This window comes from Parasteatoda tepidariorum, chromosome 10 (assembly GCF_982258835.1).
Source record: "Parasteatoda tepidariorum strain Cologne lab strain chromosome 10, Ptep-v5.0, whole genome shotgun sequence".
Classification (NCBI taxonomy): domain Eukaryota; kingdom Metazoa; phylum Arthropoda; class Arachnida; order Araneae; family Theridiidae; genus Parasteatoda; species Parasteatoda tepidariorum.
In genome coordinates this window covers 7,772,118-7,789,304 of record NC_141764.1, presented here as the reverse complement: position 1 = coordinate 7,789,304, position 17,187 = coordinate 7,772,118, and the positions used below count along the sequence as shown (strand labels likewise).

The following is a 17,187-nucleotide window of genomic DNA, read 5'->3' as shown; positions in this document are numbered from 1 at the left end:
GATAAAATAAAAAACATCTAATTGAAATGAAATCCGAATTATTGTAAAAACTATTTAAACAAAATACCAAACTTTGGAGTAAAATACATTGCTAATAAAAAAAATAACGAAAATTAAAAATAAATTTTAAGTTTAAAATTCAAAAGAAAAAAAAGTTTCTTTTGACTTTTTATCTTACTTTGTTAATAATATTAATTAATTTAAAAAAACTATCTGAACATGGATTCGATGGCGTATTATTGTATTACAACAAATCACTTCTTTATGTGACAATATTGTTTGAATTTAATGTTATTTTTTTTATATTTGATAATATTTCAATCATAATAATAATGTATAACTAATTCAATTATAATATTAAATCAAAAACATCTGCTTGAAATCAAATCAGAATTATTTTGAAAACTATCTAAAAAAAATGCCGACTTTCGGACTAAAACCATTATGCATGTTTTCATTGGGAATTAAAAAAAAGAAAAAAAAAGTAAAAAATAAAAAGTTTCAAGCAATTTTCTAAGTCGTTTTTGTACTTTTGAAAAGAAAATTCAAAACTTTTTGGGGTTATCAACAAATTTTATCTGTGAGAAATCACCCCCTTAAAAAAAGTATTTTTTTCTTTTTCATGTTTTCTGTGTACAATTTGGTTGTAAACTGGAGGTACTTATTTTGAATCAGAACATATTTTATCTTTGATTATAAAACTAATAATGCTGCAACAAAAGCTCGAATCTGCGATTTTATTTACGGTCGAATTATTCAAAAAATTATAAAATGTTTATTTTTTTTTTATATATACAAAAGCTTTAAAAAAAAGCAGACGAAAAAACGAAACACTAAACTGTCTGGTAAAGATAAACAGCATGACGTAATGCGTGACGTTTAACATTTGTTTTTATAGGCCAATAAGGTTGACTCTCTTAGTGTGAAAGGGGGTTTCCCTATTTTCAATAGACGACGGGATGCTCATAGACGCTTAGTTGGATCTCACAAGCATTGTAAGTTAATTTTTTTTCTTACCTGTTATATTTCCTTAAAATGAAACTGCATATATAATGTCGAAAGAAAATATTTTTAATTTACTTAAATTTTTTTTTCTTCAATTTTTTTATTATCTTTTTTCGGAGATCCGCTTATTCGGAGAACTGTCTATAACCTGCGATGTTTTTACACTAAGTTAACTACGGCTAAATAAATTTGGTTTATCAGATGTAGAATTAATTTTTTGTTACTTTAGAAATGGAATGAATAAAATTAATACTGTAACGAGACTCTATTTTAAGCAATATTATTTATGATCGGAAAGTTCTTAAATCTAATCGTAATAATTTCAATGTGCAGTGAAATGATTAACATTATAATTAAATGAGTACTATTAGAATGCACAAAACTTACTCTTTACGGAGCATAATATAGTGACAGGCACAGTTTAAAATCAAATCATAAAGCTCTCAACTAAAAGGACTTCCAACATAATTTTTTCGTTTTTTTTTAATTGCATGTTTTTGCAATTTTTCTTTTATTTTAAAGTCATATTTCAGCATTATTTAGATTGATGTCATTTATTAGCATACATAATTTCTAACATTAGTATTAATTAACTTTATGAAATAAACATTTCTTACTTTTTTTTGTCTATTGATACAATACAATACAAACATTACTATGAAATAATTAAGGCAACGCATATGAAAATAATGGATTGGGGAAAAGAAATAAAAATGACATATGAACTGCTATTCTAAATAAAAAGCACGGTTGAGAAGTAAAGGGTAAATAACTAATAAAGAATAATATACTTTTTTTTAAAAATTTTACTTTAACATAATGGAACTTATACTTATTACTGCATTAAATAAGAAATAAATAGAATGGAATTATTTTAAATGTAGTTCGAATATTTTTTGTTAAAATGTTTAATTTTTTTAATGCATTTTGATAATATTTCATTAAAAAATAAAACAAGGTACCATGAATTAAGTAAGCTTGATTTAAATCGAATGAATTGTTTAAAAAAATCATTGATTTGAGTCAAATAATGTTTTTTAAAAAAATTATCAATTTAAAAATTTACAAAGCATTTTATGAGTTAGTTTAAAGTTTTTATTGTATTTTTTAAATTTATAATTTAGAGCAGTTATATAGTTAAAAATTTCTTGTTTCAAATTTTTTCGCATCTATAAACATATTTAAAGTTTACATTGAGTTTGTAAAAAAAAAAAAAAATGATAAATAATAATTTCTGTATAAATTAAGTTCGGCTTTAATCTGAAAAAAGTTATGAAATGGGCGACTATATGACTGATCTATCAAATTGTAAGTAAGCTTAGTTATTAATAAATTTAAAAAATTCTGTTTAAATATAACAGTGTATAGCAAAAATGCTATCTGGAATTTTGTAGATTTTTCTTTTAAAATTAATTTTAAGTAGTATTAATTATTCTCACAATTTCTTTCTTTTCTTTTTTTTTTTTTTGTGGTTAAAGGAGTAATTTTATAGTCATATCTTTCGTGAATTTTATTTTAGAAAAATTACAATGATAAATCAGTTTGCAAACAATAGGTACCATTTGGTTGCAAACTTGAAGTACATAACATATTTTATGATTGATTATAAAACAAATAATACTACAACAAAAACTTAAATATGCCATTTTATTTACGGTTAAATTATACAAAGAATTAAAAAGAGACATTTATTATGAAAATCTTTTGAAAAAGAAAATAAAGAAAAAGAAGCAGATAATTATAAAATAGCAGACGAAAATGCATAACTTAAAACTGGAAAAGTACGAACTGCATGACGTAATGCGTGACGTTTAGACACATGTATGTCTACGGGCCAATAAGCTTTTCTCTCTTCTTAAAGCTTTGTGTAAAAGGGAGATTCCCTATTTGAGGACGCGACGCGTCAAACCCATTTATCTATCTGCCCATATAGTTGTTATACCTTATTCGTAGCGTAAGTATATATTTATATTCCTTTATTTATTATTTCCTCTATTTACTATTTCTATATTTATTTACCTGGAACTAAACTATATTTATAATAACAAAAGAAAATATTTAAAATTTACCTGCAAGTTTTTTTCATTATATAATGTTTATTTACTTTTTTCGGAGATCTCCAAATCGTAGTCTATAAATGTTCTTACAAGTAAACTACGGCTAAATAAATTTAGTTTATCAGATGTGGAATTAATTTTTTATTACTTTAGAAATGGAATGCTTAAAATTTATGTGCGCTTTACGAAATATTATTTTAAGCATTCAGGGGTCTGTTTAGAAGAAATTTGGGTCCGTTAACGGACCTTTCACAAAATATCTTTTCATAAAAACGGATCCTTCACAAAATATTTTAACTTAAAAACGGACCCTTCACAAAGTGAATTTTCTTTTAATCGGACCCTTCACAAATTTGTTTATCTTCATTATTATTTTGTTAATCAAATAAACCCTTTCTAGGGCAGAAAACAAAAAGATGGATGTAAACAAATTAAGTTTTGTTTTCGGGAGACGATTCTTCCATTATTCGTCCGAAATGAATATTCTGCGTTCAGCAGTATAGGCTAAATAACAAATATTTGTATGTTGCATCTCTAATTTAAAAGCAGCAATTGTTGTTTATTTTTGAAAATTTAATTTTACAATGTTTAGCATAATCTTGTATGTCTTTACAATTTAAAAACTCCTTGAAAAAGTTCTTTTTTTTTTTTTGCAATAATGGACCCTATTTGCACTAATTCATAAAAGCGGACCCTGGTTGAAAGAAGGTGAGTAATTTTTTCTCAATTTCACGAAAAACGAACCTTTCACAAAAGGTCTGGACAGCCCCTGGAATTATTATGTATGATCGGGAAGCTTTTTAATGAAATCGTAATAATTTAAATGTGAAGCAAAATGATTAACATTATAATTGAATCAGAAAGAACAAAATTTACTTTTTACGGAATATTAGGTTAAGTAAGAGCGTTAGGAACGTTTTTAAATCAAATCATAAAACTCGCAAGTAAAATGATTTTCAACATAATTGTTTCGAATTCTTTTTATTGCATATTTTTGCAATTTTTATTTGACTTAAAAGTCATATTTCAGCGTTATTTAGATTAGCAGTACATAATTCTTAGCTTTGGTATTAATTAGCTCTATGAAATAAACATTTCTTACTTTTTTTGTCTATTGATTCAATATAAATATTATGAAATAATTAGAACAATACTCGTTTTCAATAAAAACACATAGGAAAATAATGGATTGGGAAAAAGAAATAAAAATAACACATGCATATAAAATAATAAAAAAGTATGGTTTTAGAACTAAAGGGTAAATAACAAATAAAGAATGAAACACTTTTTCTTTTCTTTTTTTTACAATAACGTAACGAGCTTATACTTATTAACATATGTATTGCTGCCATTAAATAAGAAATAAATAGAATGGAATTATTTTAAATGTAGTTCGGATGTTTTTTTGTTATAATGTTTAATTTTTTTTAATGCATTTTGATAATATTTCATTAAAAAATAAAACAGACTACCATGATTTAAATCAGTTTGATTGAAATCGAATGATTTTTTTAACCCTTTCGCGACGCATAGCGCGAAAGCGCGCTTACCGCTGAGGCCGGCAGTCTCTCTAGCGTGTGTCTCCCCAGGGCCGGAGGGTTTTTTGATGTTAAGCCTAATTCCATGAAATTACCGAAATATCAGCGCGTTGTTTAATATTGTTCCGTAGAGTATTTAAGTGACATACGCTTTATATATATTTCTATGGATACTTTATTTACTTAAGTTATTTCTTGTTTAAATGTAATATAAATATTAATAAGCTTAAATATTTTGCATAATTTCCTCTATTTCCACCTCAGTTAAAAATTTTCGACGCTTCGACATTCTAACGGTAAAAAGAAAAAAAATTCAAGCCTACAAGATCTAATTATCCACTAAAAACTAATCCGAAAATCGAAAGTAGCGAGAGATAAAAAAAAACTCCCTTACTTACTGTAAATAAATATCACGTGCTAATTTAAAGAGCCCTCATAAAACATTCCCCCCCTCCACTCCTTCCCCTAAAAACCACGTGAATGTACTTTCATCTTGAGTAGAAGGTCAAATCTACATGTATCTGAAACCATATGGACATACAATGCCATCTTTTGGAAGAAATTTCATTTTTTAAAACGTTCCGAAACGCTGGCACAAATAAGTGACGGTCGGGGGTGAACGAGAAAACTCTCTGACACGCGGGTGTGTTGGCCGGGAAGTGAGCGCGTTTCTTGCTGTCACATATATGTGACAGTCGGCTCGAAAGGGTTAAAAGTCAATTGATGTTTTTAAAAAAATCATCAATTTAAAAACTTACAAAGCATTTTATGAGTTAGTTAAAAGCTTTTATTGATTTTTTTGAGATTTATAATTTAGTGCAGACGTATGGTTACCTTAATAATTTTCATTAGTACTTGATGCACTATAAAGTACAGCCTTTTTTAAATGACGTTTTGAAATTATTTTACAAAAGAGTAAAGGGAAAATTTAAAGAATAACGGGAAATTCTAATCAAGTTTTTCATATATTTATAATATCTTTCTAAAATAGCTATTTAAACGTTTTTTTTCTTCTTTTTTTGAAGCATGAATATAATGAAAATCCTATAAATTCCTAGTTTCAAAACACATTCATTACAGTTTATTTTAATATTTTTGAATCTGAAAGTAGCATAAAAAATTGTTAAGTATAAATTCAGAATGTCTTTTCAAACAGTGAATTTTTATTTTTTAAAAAATTGGTAAATTATGTTATTCTATGTCATACCTACATATATTTGTCAATCTGCAGTTCAGGTAAAGTATAAAGCAACTCAATTTATTTTTTCTCTTCAAATGTTTTTTTTTTAAATAGAAAAAATTTTTTTATTTGAAATTAATTTTGTGATTTATTCATCCAGTTTTTTAGACATTTTAAAATACATTTTGCATAAATACATACATAATTACATTTTTTTCACTCCATTCTTTTTAATAATCATTTTTGCTTGTATGACAACAAATAATTATTTATGTGGCAATATTGTTTGAAATGTATTGTTATTTTTTACTTTTGATAATATTTCAATTATAATAATAATAAATAACTATAATAAACTAAATGTCTTTGGTACTTTTTTTAATAAAAAATTCAAAGACATGGAATTAAGATAAGAAACAAACATCTAATTGAAATAAAATCGAAATTATTTTCAAAACTATCTTAAAAGATTCCGAACTTTGGAGTAAAACCATTATGCATTTTTACATTGATAATTAAAAAAAGAAGGGAAAAAAATCGAACAATAAAAATAAACTTTTAAGTATAAAATTCAAAAGTAAAAAAATGTTTCTCTAATTTTTTTTATCTTATTTTTACAACAATAAATAACATTAAAAAATGTTAAAACTACCTGAACATGGATTTGATGACGTTCTATTTTATTAAAAGCAATTTTTAGGATCTTAACTTTAAATTTTTTTTCATTGAATTATTTCATAATGATACTCGAAGAATACCCGATCTTCGTATGGGGAGTAAAAAAGGGGTTTTAATAAATCAAAATCACTACTGAGAGAGACATATCGAAATAATGAACAAAGCATTAAGATGAAAAGATTTACTTTATTCAATAAGCAGGGATGTGATTCTTCCGCGGATCCGCTGATTTCCGCTTTTTTCAGATTTTTCCAAATCTTCCGCTCTTTTTTCAAAAATTTCCGCGCGGAAAAAATTTTTATGCAGTAAATGATATTTTGGTGAAAATTTTTTTCTTCTTTTGTTGAAAATTAATTCCCATTCACGCAATTTAAAAATTCAATATCGCGATTTGTATTTAAGCGTTTTTAAAACCCAATATCGCGATTTGTATTTAAACGTTTTTAAAACCCAATATCGCGATTCATATTCCCGCTAGTTTAAAATCCGATGTCGCGATTCGTATTCATATATATTTTTAAATTTCAATATTGCGATTCGTTATCACGCGGTTGTAGTATCAAACATCGATATTCGAATTTTAGACATTACTCGTTGCGGTAAGTATTCACGGACTCTAAAAATTATGCATCGTGATTCTTATTTACGCGATTTAAAAATTCAATACCGCGATTTGTATTTTCGTGCTTTTAAAATCCAATATCGTGATTCTTATTCACGTGATTTTAAAATTCAATATCGTGGTTCTTATTCACGCGATTTTAAAACCAAACATCGCGATTCTTATTCAAGCGATTTTAAAATCAAACATCGCGATTCTTATTCAAGCGATTTTAAAATCCAACTTCGCGATTCTTATTCACCCTATTTTAAAATCGAACATCGCGATTCTTATTCACGCACTCTTAAAATCCAACATCGCGATTCTTATTCACCCTATTTTAAAATCGAACATCGCGATTTTAAAATCCGATATCGCCTTATTCACTCAATTTTAAAATCCGGCATCGCGATTCTTTTTCACGCGATTTTAAAATCAAACATCGCGATTCTTATTCAAGCGATTTTAAAATCCAACATCGTGATTCTTATTCAAGCGATTTTAAAATCCAACATCGCGATTCTTATTCACCCTATTTTAAAATCGAACATCGCGATTCTTATTCACGCAATATTAAAATCCAACATCGCGATTTTAAAATCCGATATCGCCTTATTCACGCGATTTTAAAATCCGATATCACCTTATTCACGCGATTTTAAAATCCGATATCACCTTATTCACGCGATTTTAAAATCCGGCATTGCGATTCTTTTTCACGCGATTTTAAAATCCAACATCGCGATTCTTAATCTAAGGCCTCTAAAAATTGTGTGAGAAATGAACTTTCTTGTCCTATCAACACTGATGATCAAAAGTCTGCAAAACGCTGTCTACAGATCAGTCATGTTAATAAAAGACCATCGGAAAAACAAAGAACTGATAAGAAAGTCCGTAAAGGTCCTTTGACCATTAAAGAAATGTTTTTTAAAATGATGTGATACATAAAATCGTGCTTATGCATAATTACTCAAAGTTTTCTAAATTATTAAAAAAAAATTATTTTAATCAAGATTTTATTTAAGAACATAATTACCATTTATTTATATTTATTTGAATAGATAATAATGTAATCATTATCAGATTGGCTATTGAATTCATATCATTTTTTCTTTTGCACGTTTAATGCTACAGTTATAAACTTCCTCTTTTTTGTGTTTTTGTCAATCACATCCCTGAATAAGATCTGGCATAATGCTTGTTAAGGCATTAAAACCATATTCCATAAAAATTATGTAACATAAAAATAAATATTTCATAAAAATAAATATCATGAATTTTTTGAGCTAAAAACATTGGCAATTAATAATGTATTTTGAATAATATTTTGAAATAAATATTTCATGAATAAAACCCTTATAAATTCTTAACTATTAGTCCTAACCTTTTAATTGAGGACAATATTTTTTGAGCTAAGAACATAGGCAATTAATAATGCATTTTGAATTGTATTGATGCATATAATTTTTCATATTATAAAAATAAACTTTAGTTCAATACTACAGGATGGGTGTTCACTATAGAAATTTTTACCGTAAATTAATGCTAGACTACACTGAAATATTGTTGAAATACTGTTTATTTTATTTCCATTCTGCGTGAGTTAATTAGTAAACAGCCGATACAGTTACACAACGAAATATTATATTTTATTTTATAACCGTCGTTGAACAGCCGATCCAATTCTTTGGGTTTACAACTACTAATGTTCAACTCCGTAGCCTTGCAGTTTTGAACCTAATCCAGAAGACAAGGGAACTCCTGAATCCATTATTGGGAGAAATTTGTCTTCGTGGAGGACTTTTTGAGGGAACTAACCCGCATTTGCGTTACATGCAGAGGAAAACCTTCCCCCAATTCCCACGGTTAGCCTGATTGGCAAGGATACATTAAACACATGATTTGTCAGCCACTGAGTATATTTTATGTCAGCACTGTGGTCGGTGCAAGCCGGATGCTGAATTCGTATCGACTAGCCATCGTTGGGATTCGAACCCGTCCATCTGATTGGATCGCCTGAACGTAATATTATAGTTTAAAATCAAAGTAGTTGGTTCAATATATATATATATATATATATATATATATATATATAATATATGCAAACAAATGAATACATAACAAGTAAAGTAAGATACCTAATTGAAAAAAGCAATAATTCATTTTCCTTCCTTTTTTTTTTTTTTTTTTTTTTTTTAGCGGAAGCCGAACAATATTTTCCAACGGAAAAGTAAAGTTTGACTGATTTTCAAGATGGTTCTACCAGTACTTATTGGTAAGTATATTTTTTGATTACAAGTGGAGGAAGGAAAATAGAAATTAAAACTTGATGGGGAGATTTAAGGGAAGGAGTAGTGGTCAGGCATCAACTTAAAATCAATAACTTTTCAAAAATTAAAGCCATTTTTTTTATGTATTTTTTATTTTAGCTTCAAACAATTAAATGAATGAAGTTTATTCCCCCGTGCAATTGAAAAAGCGACCAAATTTCTAAGCAATAGATTTCAAGAGAAGCTGCTTGAAAACTTATTTTCTTTCCCTTGATACAGTGTTTTCATTAGAGAAAAAAAATGGGTGAGAAGTTCTCACCCTTTCTCAAAAACAGGGTGAGATTTCAGAAAGTTAAGTGAGATTTCTAAAAACTAAAAAAACACAGATAGACTTGAAAAAAAAATCATTTCTTTAATTATAATACATTTTTAACATCTTCTATTTTTTAAAGCATTGGATATTCTTGCTGCATCATCATAGAAGATTTTGCCTTTACTAGATATTTATCCATCTTACATTAGTGCATAAAAAATTTGAACGTCTTGCATGAAAAAACCTTACCTACGGTAAACACGTGGTTGCAGAGAAATGTGTTCTGAAAGGGGTTCCGTGGTTCGGTTGTGTTCTGTTGTTCGAAAAGGTTCTGAACAATACTGGTAAATAGGGAAGCTAGAGATAACGGAGCAAATGTTGAAAATAATGAAAGATCCAGGAAGAAAAGTGAAACGGATTTTATTCTAAGTAGCGTAATCAGGGGTCTGTTTAGAAGAAATTTGGGTCCGTTAACGGACCCTTCACAAAATATCTTTTCATGAAAACGGACCCTTCACAAAATATTTTAGCTTAAAAACGGACCCTTCACAAAATATTTTAACTTAAAAACGGACCCTTCACAAAATGATTTTTCTTTTAATCGTACCTTTTACAAATTTGTTTATCTTCGTTATTATTTTGTTAATCGAATAAACCCTTTCCAGGGCAGAAAACAAGAAAGATGGATGTAAACGAATTAAGTTTTGTCTTCGGCAGACGATTCTTCCATTATTCGTCCAAAATGAATATTCTGCGTTCAGCAGTATAGGCTAAATACCAAATATTTGTATGTTGCATCTCTAATTTAGAAGCAGCAATGGTTGTTTATTTTTGAAAATTTAATTTTTTTAATTATAATTTTACAGTGATGAGCATAATCTTGTATGTCTTTACAATTTAAAAACTCCTTGAAAAAGTTTTTTTTTGCAATAACGGACCCTATTTGCACAAATTCATAAAAGCGGACCCTGGTTGAAGGAATGTGAGTAATTTTTTCACAAATTTCACGAAAAACGGACCTTTCACAAAATGTCTGGACAGACCCCTGGTAATTCGAAGCTTCTTCCAAAATGCAAGAAATTCGCGAATTTTGAAATTGATTTATAGAATGCGCGAATTTCTCGCAGTAATAATTTTTTAATGCGAGAAAAGAAAAAAATATGCGAGATTCTCGCGCTGTAGTGAAAACACTGCTTGATAATACTATGAACGTTAAAATATAATCTCAAAATCGGGTTAAAAAAATTATATTCTGATTTGTTTATTACCCATTGGGAAAATGGGTCTTGTTTTGGATTTGATGGCGTTCGCGCACTTTTCCACTGTGTTCAAGAGTAATAGTAAACAGTGCGCATGCGTTGCTATGGCGACCGCTGCTGTATAATCTTTTTATTTTCACTTGCAGGCATATTTAATGTCTTTGCATCATAATAATTTTCGTATTTTTATATTTTTTTTATTATTAACGTATAATGACTGGCTTGACCGTGATTTCAATATAAATATGAATACTGAAGAAGGAAAAAGTACGTCTTGAAGCACGTACATAGGGCAGGATATGAAAACCAATCCTACGACAAACATGAATTGAGACAGTTTTTGCAATCCATGATGATTTGAAATGTTGTGACGTTTAACGGAGTCAATTCAGAAAGAAAAATCATCTGACCAATGCAGGGATCTGTTTAAAAGAAATTTGGGTCCATTAACGGACCCTTCACAAAATATTTTAACTTAAAAATGGACCCTTCACAAAATAATTTATCTTTTAATCGGATCCTTCACAAATTTGTTTATCTTCATTATTGTTTTGTTACTCGAATAAATCCTTACAAGGGAGGGGGGAAGACAGACGGATGTAAACAAACTAAGTTTTGTCTTCGGCAGACGCTTTTTCCTTTATTCGTCCGAAATGAATATTCTGCGTTCAGCAGTATAGGCTAAATTACAAATATTTGTATTTTGCATCTCTAATTTAGCAGCAGCAACTGCTGTTTATTTTTTAAAATTAAATTTTATTTTAATTATATTTTTACAGTGTTGAGCATAATCTTGTATGTCTTTGCAATTTAAAAACTCCTTGAAAAAGTTTTTTGCAATAACAGGACCCTATTTGCACACATTCACAAAAGGAGGACCCTGTTTGAAAGAATGCGACTTGACGTTTATTTTATATTCGCAAATTACGAGTAATTTTTTCAAAATTTTACAAAAACGGACCTTTCACAAAATGTCTGGACAGACCACTGCAATGTGATCGTAATTTGGCGATCACAACTTTTATTTTTTTTAAATCATTATAATTTATTTATTTTTTGCCGTACATAGCTTATTATAATGCGCCTAATATGACTGGGTGATGTATCGGAAAATATCGATGTTATGTAATCATCGCCGACTCGATGTTTGGATTGGCAATTTTTCAAAGCATCGAAAATTAAGATTTACCGATATATGTGGATGTTTCGCGATGTCTACACGCGCGATGATGAGCATTATTTTCGATATCCAGGGGTCTGTTTAGAAGAAATTTGGGTCCGTTAACGGACCCTTCACAAAATATCTTTTCATAAAAACGGACCCTTCACAAAATATCTTTTCATAAAAACGGACCCTTCACAAAATATCTTTTCATAAAAACGGACCCTTCACGAAATATTTTAACTTAAAAACGGACCCTTCACAAAATAATTTATCTTTTAATCGGACCCTTCACAAATTTGTTTATCGTCATTATTGTTTTGTTTCTCGAATAAATCCTTACAAGGGAGGGGGGGGGGAGAGAAAGACAGATGTAGATGAACTAAATTTTGTCTTCGGCACACGCTTCTTCCTTTATTCGTCCGAAATGAATATTCTGCGTTCAGCAGTATAGGCTAAATACCAAATATTTATATGTTGCATCGCTAATTTAGTTGCTGCAATTGCTGTTTATTTTTTAAAATTTAATTTTTTTAATTATAATTTTACAGTGTTGAGCATAATCTTGTATGTCTTTACAATTTAAAAACTCTTTAAAAAAGTTTTCGTTGCAATAACGGACCCTATTCGCACAAATTCGCAAAAGCGGACCCTGGTTGAAAGAATATGACTTAACGCTTATTTTATATTCACAAATTACGAGTAATTTTTTCACAATTTTACAAAAACGGACCTATCACCAAATGTCTGGACAGACCCCTGATATCTTTCGACCATGAAATGGATGAACGCTAGCTCGAGCGATGGGCTTTTTTCTTCTTTTATTATTGATAGTAATGAACTAAATTTGAGATAGGAGGGGGTACATGGGAAGTTGCGTGCATTATAGCTCCAGCTGTTCATAAGTTTTTTTTTAAAATTTATTTTCAATGTATCATTTTTTTATTTTCAATGTATCGTTTATTACAAGAATATAATTGTCGCAATTTATCAATCAAAAAGTGCAAGAGTTCGAAATTACACAATACCAAATTCAAAATATTAGTGTAATGAAATATCGCGATACATCGAAATATCGTGATGTTAGAGTGAGTGATGATACATCGCGATGCTGAAATCTTAACATCACCAGTCTTAGTGCCTAACATATAAAAAAAAATCTCAGTTTCGAATTTTTGTTGTTGCTGATGTTGATTTTTCATTTGCACGGTTGTATTAATGTTATAATTTAAAAGCTTTCTAGTTCTATTTTGTTAAAATAATTTTTCACTACACTGATAAAAGACGATTTCATACAGTTATCATAACTTTTTCTTACTTAACAAGAGTTATTCCAGATTGAAGTTGTGAAAAATCTAGTTATAATTTTTTGAATGTGTGAAAATAAGGTTCTGTTTTTTGTGAGAAAAAATAAACCTGTCTTTCAGTGAGTTGCAGTTATAAAATTATGAGTTAAAGACGTCATCAACAGCGTTTTTTAAACAAAAAAACAATTTTGTTAAAGGATTTTTAAACACCAGTTTTTACAATGTAATATTTTGTGAAAGGTACGTTTTTGTTGGAAAATATTTTGTGATAACCATTTAAACGATAAACTTTTTTTTGAAGGGTCGGTTAAAGAATCCGAATTTCTAATAAATTAACCCCTGTTATTACAAATTATGAAAGATAAATCTTTTTTTTTTCTTCGTTGTATACAGGAAATTAATATAAGAAGTTAAAAAATTGTTATTGCGATCTATTTAAATACACATATTGGGTATTGACTAACCTTTGATTACATTGTTAAAATTTTCATTCTAAAATTATGGTAAAATGACTGACAGCTGTCTGTCCGTCCAATTAACCGTAAAGTTTATGGTCAAGAACATTTTTTCCCCCTTATGGATTTGAAATCATTTACAAAAAGTATGGTTATAAAACCATGAATAAAAAACTATCCGGTTTTTTTAGCCATTTATAGCTAGCATTTTTCAAAAACGTAAAAAAAATATATATATATATATATAAATAAATAAATATTTAACATAGGAGATCGGTGTTAGGTGAAAGCAGTTAATAAACCATTTTTCTTAAACTTAACAGTTTGACTATAATTCTATTTATGGTTATTTGACTGTTTTGATTGAATATGGTAAAAATAACCATTCAATAAATATTTAACATAGGAGATCGGTGTTAGGTGAAAGCAGTTAATAAACCATTTTTCTTAAACTTAACAGTTTGACTATAATTCTATTTATGGTTATTTGACTGTTTTGATTGAATATGGTAAAAATAACCATTCAATAAATATTTAACATAGGAGATCGGTGTTAGGTGAAAGCAGTTAATAAACCATTTTTCTTAAACTTAACAGTTTGACTATAATTCTATTTATGGTTATTTGACTGTTTTGATTGAATATGGTAAAAATAACCATTCAATAAATATTTAACATAGGAGATCGGTGTTAGGTGAAAGCAGTTAATAAACCATTTTTCTTAAACTTAACAGTTTGACTATAATTCTATTTATGGTTATTTGACTGTTTTGATTGAATATGGTAAAAATAACCATTCAATAAATTTTTATTTAAAAAAAAAAATTCTGAGAAATTTCTAACAGTGCAGCTGATTCACTTACACGAACTCGCTGTTAATCGGTTCCAAATTTTCTTTCTCTGAATTACCTATTCGCTGACATCAGTGTTCACTATCTCTTGCCACAACAGTTTTCTAAATCCATGACATTCGTATTTTGAGTGCAAAGTAGTCGTCCAATGACGTGGCAATAGCATGCTATTATAAACATTGCATATTTCCTAACTTTTTATAATTCCCTTAATTTCTTAAACTTATAACCATTTTTAATAATTTCTAGTCTTTTTCTGAATAAATGAAACAAATTTTTAATGTAAGTATTTGACGCGACGATTTTATTCACAGATAAAAAAAAACTCACGTACTCCGCTTACTGGAATTTAAGATGGTTATTATAAAACACCATATACAGGGTGCGTAGCGTTTTTAAAAAGTGCTTAAAGGTGCTTTTTTTATTTGGTATTTGTAAAAAGTGCTTAATTTTTTATCTTTATAGAAGAGATTTTTTTCTTTGCCGTATCGATTGTCGTTCTAAATTACAAAAAATTCATGATTTTTATAATTTTCTTTGCAATATTTATCAGAAACTAGTTATTTTATCATGATTATGAAAATGCATTTGAAAATGATTTTGAATTTTATTGATTTTATGTTTATAAATTAAGAACTTCAAAACGATAGAAAAAAATAATTTTTGTGACTGCACAGATCCTAGTTATGAGTTTTTGTTTTTGTTTTTTTGAAAGTGATTAAAAATATTTTTTGATGAAAAATCTGGCTACGCACTCTGATATATATATATATTGTAAAAACTTACATATAAAATTATTTTCAGGAGCTGCTATTGGAGGTGTATGCCTGGTTGCTTTGCCTGCAGCAGTTCTCTCTTTCTTAGGATTTACAGGTGCCGGAGTAGCGGCAGGATCTGTTGCAGCCGGGATTCAAAGTGGTATAGGGAATGTAGTAGCTGGCAGCGTATTTGCATTCCTGCAAAGCATTGGTGCTACAGGTATCTCTGCCGCGGCTTCTACTGGCTTTGCTGCAATTGGATCAGCATTGGGAGCTATGATTGGATTTTTCATCTAATGCAAAATGTGTTCGTAATGATTCAATCTTAAAAATGCAATAAATTTTTGCATCTCATTATGTGTATGAGAGTATTTAACTGGGTAATTTTAAGTAAAAGCATACAGGCATATAAATACAACTCTCTTATAATTCAAACTCTTCTTATAATTGATGAAGCTTATATTTTCTTGATACGCCTTTGTAATTTAATTTTTATTTTAGATTATTATTTGAGAATTAAAAAAAAATTACTTTTGAAGAACATCTGTTTTAAGAATATGAAAAGAGATTATTTAGTTAGACCTTTGAATATTGTGGCTGGTTTTGCAGCATATAGAGCAATGATCACTAAGGAAAGCCTTCTTTGTTAAAATGAACCGCTAGACGAATTCTTTCATGTTGATTTCTTTTTTAAATAAAAGAAAAAAGAAACGAACCTTCTTTCCTTCTGATGGCAGTGAATAGTCGCCAACAACCATTCAATGGCAGGGCTCAATTTTCTCTCATTGTTTATCCTCAAGTACAGCTAAGCAATACGCTTTAAAGAAGTTATAATTAGACAAACAAAATAAAAGTATCGCATGTACAAACTAAAACAAACGCTGGAGAAAAACGTATTATCTCTCCTTATATAAAAAAAAATCACTTTCAAAACCAATCAAATGATAGCCATAGTAACGGTTGCCACAGATACACTTTCTTCAAGTAATGGAGATTAATGGAGTAAATTGAATAATTTTGTGAGAGATTTGTTTTTTACCGATATGGTTCCAGGGTTACATTTAAAGAGAGTTTAAATTTGCCATGCTACTTAACTAGCAACAAATGTAATTATTATAATTTTTGTAGATAAGTCAAGGTTTTTCCTTTGACCATTTTTTCGAAATAAATACTTTTGTATTTTGTCATATCTTCAAGATTCTCTCTCTGTTTTTGTTTAATGTTTGGATTTATTATTTTACTAGCTGAATATGCGTTCTTCGTATGGGGTGAAAGTAAGAAAAAAAAATTAGTTTTGTGCAATACTAAAAACATTTTACAGAATACTGAAAGACGTATACCAACTCAATAAAATTAAAACGATTCCAATTTTTTTATTTTATATAATCTTATATTTTATCATTCTCGGTGGCTTTAGGTTATTGGATTTAACATAACCTGTTTTTACTAGTTTATTCCATTAGAATAAAGATAAACTGTATTCAATATCATTTGGTGCGATGATGTTGCTAGTGGACAACTCGGGGGGCGACAATCAAAATATTCCAGTATCGAAACAATTTTCTGTAGTACTTATTCTTTCAGGGGCTGTAAAAAAATTTCTTACCATAATATCTACATCGAAACTGTACAGTAACGGTTACGAAATAAACTAATATCATTGTATTAAATAAATAATCCGAAGAAACTGAAGCGATAAGGATATTACTTGATTAAAAACTTCATACGATTCAAAAATAATATATAAATAAAA

The 17,187-nt window shown here is 28.5% G+C and overlaps 2 protein-coding genes across 4 annotated transcripts in view; one reads left to right on the top strand and one right to left on the bottom strand.

The window, feature by feature from the left end:
• Positions 1–17,187, bottom strand: part of LOC107454194 (trans-L-3-hydroxyproline dehydratase) — a 65,705-nt gene that overhangs the window by 30,774 nt on the left and 17,744 nt on the right. The gene's annotated exons all lie outside the window — the stretch shown is intronic.
• LOC147802124 (interferon alpha-inducible protein 27-like protein 1) lies at positions 915–16,623 on the top strand. 3 transcript variants are annotated; one of them, XM_087153097.1, is made up of 3 exons: positions 915–995; positions 9,259–9,334; positions 15,481–16,623. In XM_087153097.1, the coding sequence occupies exons 2-3, from the start codon at positions 9,313–9,315 to the stop codon at positions 15,729–15,731; spliced, it is 273 nt and encodes a 90-aa protein (XP_087009223.1). In that variant the 5' UTR covers positions 915–995; positions 9,259–9,312; the 3' UTR covers positions 15,732–16,623. The 3 variants fall into 3 exon arrangements, with proteins under 3 accessions (XP_087009223.1, XP_087009222.1, XP_087009224.1); XM_087153096.1 differs by lacking the exon at positions 915–995 and adding an exon at positions 2,812–2,959; XM_087153098.1 differs by lacking the exon at positions 915–995 and adding an exon at positions 3,266–3,770.